The sequence below is a fragment of the Empidonax traillii genome, unplaced genomic scaffold, assembly GCF_003031625.1.
Source record: "Empidonax traillii isolate 1590-97213 ecotype Southwest subspecies unplaced genomic scaffold, ASM303162v1 scaffold970:size295518, whole genome shotgun sequence".
Classification (NCBI taxonomy): Eukaryota; Metazoa; Chordata; class Aves; order Passeriformes; family Tyrannidae; genus Empidonax; species Empidonax traillii.
Genome location: NW_020956163.1, coordinates 1 through 1,425, shown reverse-complemented (window position 1 = coordinate 1,425; position 1,425 = coordinate 1). Strand labels below are relative to the sequence as shown.

Genomic DNA, 1,425 nt, shown 5'->3' with positions numbered 1-1,425 from the left:
TTTTTTTTTTTTTTTTTTTTTTTTTTTTTTTTTTTTTTTTTTTTTTTTTTTTTTTTTTTTTTTTTTTTTTTTTTTTTTTTTTTTTTTTTTTTTGTATTATTTTATTTTATTATTGTTATTATTATTATTATTTATTTTTTCGTATTTTTTTTCTCTTCCCCCCCACCCTCCCCTTTTTCCCCCCTTTTTACAACATTACAAGACTTTTGGTCCTCGGATTCCAAACTAGCGCGGGTTTCACAATGAAGGAGGGTTTAGTTTTCCTTGCGGGGATTTTTTACTTTGCCCCCATCACTTCCACACAAAAAAATAGATATATTTATACCTCCTTGCCACGACGACAACGAAAAAAAAATAAAAATAAACCCGAGAGAACCCCCTTCTCCCCGTCCCCGAGACCCCCAACCCGCCCTCCCCACCGAAACGAACCACCCCACAAGGCAAATCGAGGGGATGGCAGCCCCCCCCGGGCAGCTTTGGGCCGGGGAAGGGGGGGTGACCGACACGCCTGCCCTTGGCACGGGCCCGCGAGACACACGACTGCTGTTTCCCGAAGGGATGCAAACATCTGGAGCCAACAGAAAAAAAAATTAAAAATAGATAGATATATGTGTGTATATGCACCGTGCTGGCCAGCGCTCACAGTCCACCGCGCTGCTGGGGGGCTGTGGGGGGGCACGGGGGGCTCTCCCCCCCCTTTCTCCAGGGGGGCGGCTTTCGCCGCTCCCCAGCCTAGGAGGAGTTCATGATGGGCCGGGAATACACACCTTGGTAGTAAGAAGTCTCTCCGGCTAAAGGGGAGGACTCCAAGCCGGGTTTGTTCGTTACGGGCGCCATGGCCAGGCTGCCGGGCATGGGCGAGGCGTAGCCCGAGTAGTGCATCACCTGCTCGTAGGCCTTCAGGTCCATTTTGTGGTGGTGGTGGTGGTGTTGGTGCGGGTGGTGGTGCTGCTGCTCCGAGGAGGACATCAGGTTGTTGATGGAGAAGGGGTGGTTGAAGGCGTAGTGGTGCTCGGGCTTGAGGTGGGCGTCGTGGGGCAGCCCGGCGTGCGGGGGGGCCAGCAGGTGCTGGCCCGGCGAGGCCGACGGCTCCCCGGGGCTCAGCCCCGCCGTGCCCTTCAGGTCGGCCAGGGCTCGCTTGTGGTCCTGGCAGGGCGAGGCGCTGGCCGGGGACTCAGCGCCGCCGGAGCCCTCGGAGCCCCCCGAGGAGCTGCCCTCGCCCAGGGGCTGGCTGGGGGGCTGCCCGGGCCCCTTCTTGCCCCCTCCGCCCGCGCCGCCGCCCGCGCCGCCCCCGTCCTTGGCCGCCAGCTGCTTCTCGCACTTGAAGCGCTTCTGGCGCCGCAGGTAGCAGCCGTTCTCGAACATGTTGCCCGAGTCGGGGTGCAGCGTCCAGAAGGAGCCCTTGCCCGGCTTGTCCGGGGAGCG

At 57.2% G+C, this 1,425-nt stretch overlaps 1 protein-coding gene across 1 annotated transcript; it reads right to left on the bottom strand.

The window, feature by feature from the left end:
- Nucleotides 1-462: 462 nt before the first annotated feature.
- Nucleotides 463-1,422, bottom strand: FOXA2 (forkhead box A2; the record flags this gene model as incomplete). Its single annotated transcript, XM_027903482.1, has 1 exon — nt 463-1,422. A coding segment is annotated over one exon (690 nt), but the record flags the coding sequence as incomplete, so codon positions are not given.
- Nucleotides 1,423-1,425: the final 3 nt, after the last annotated feature.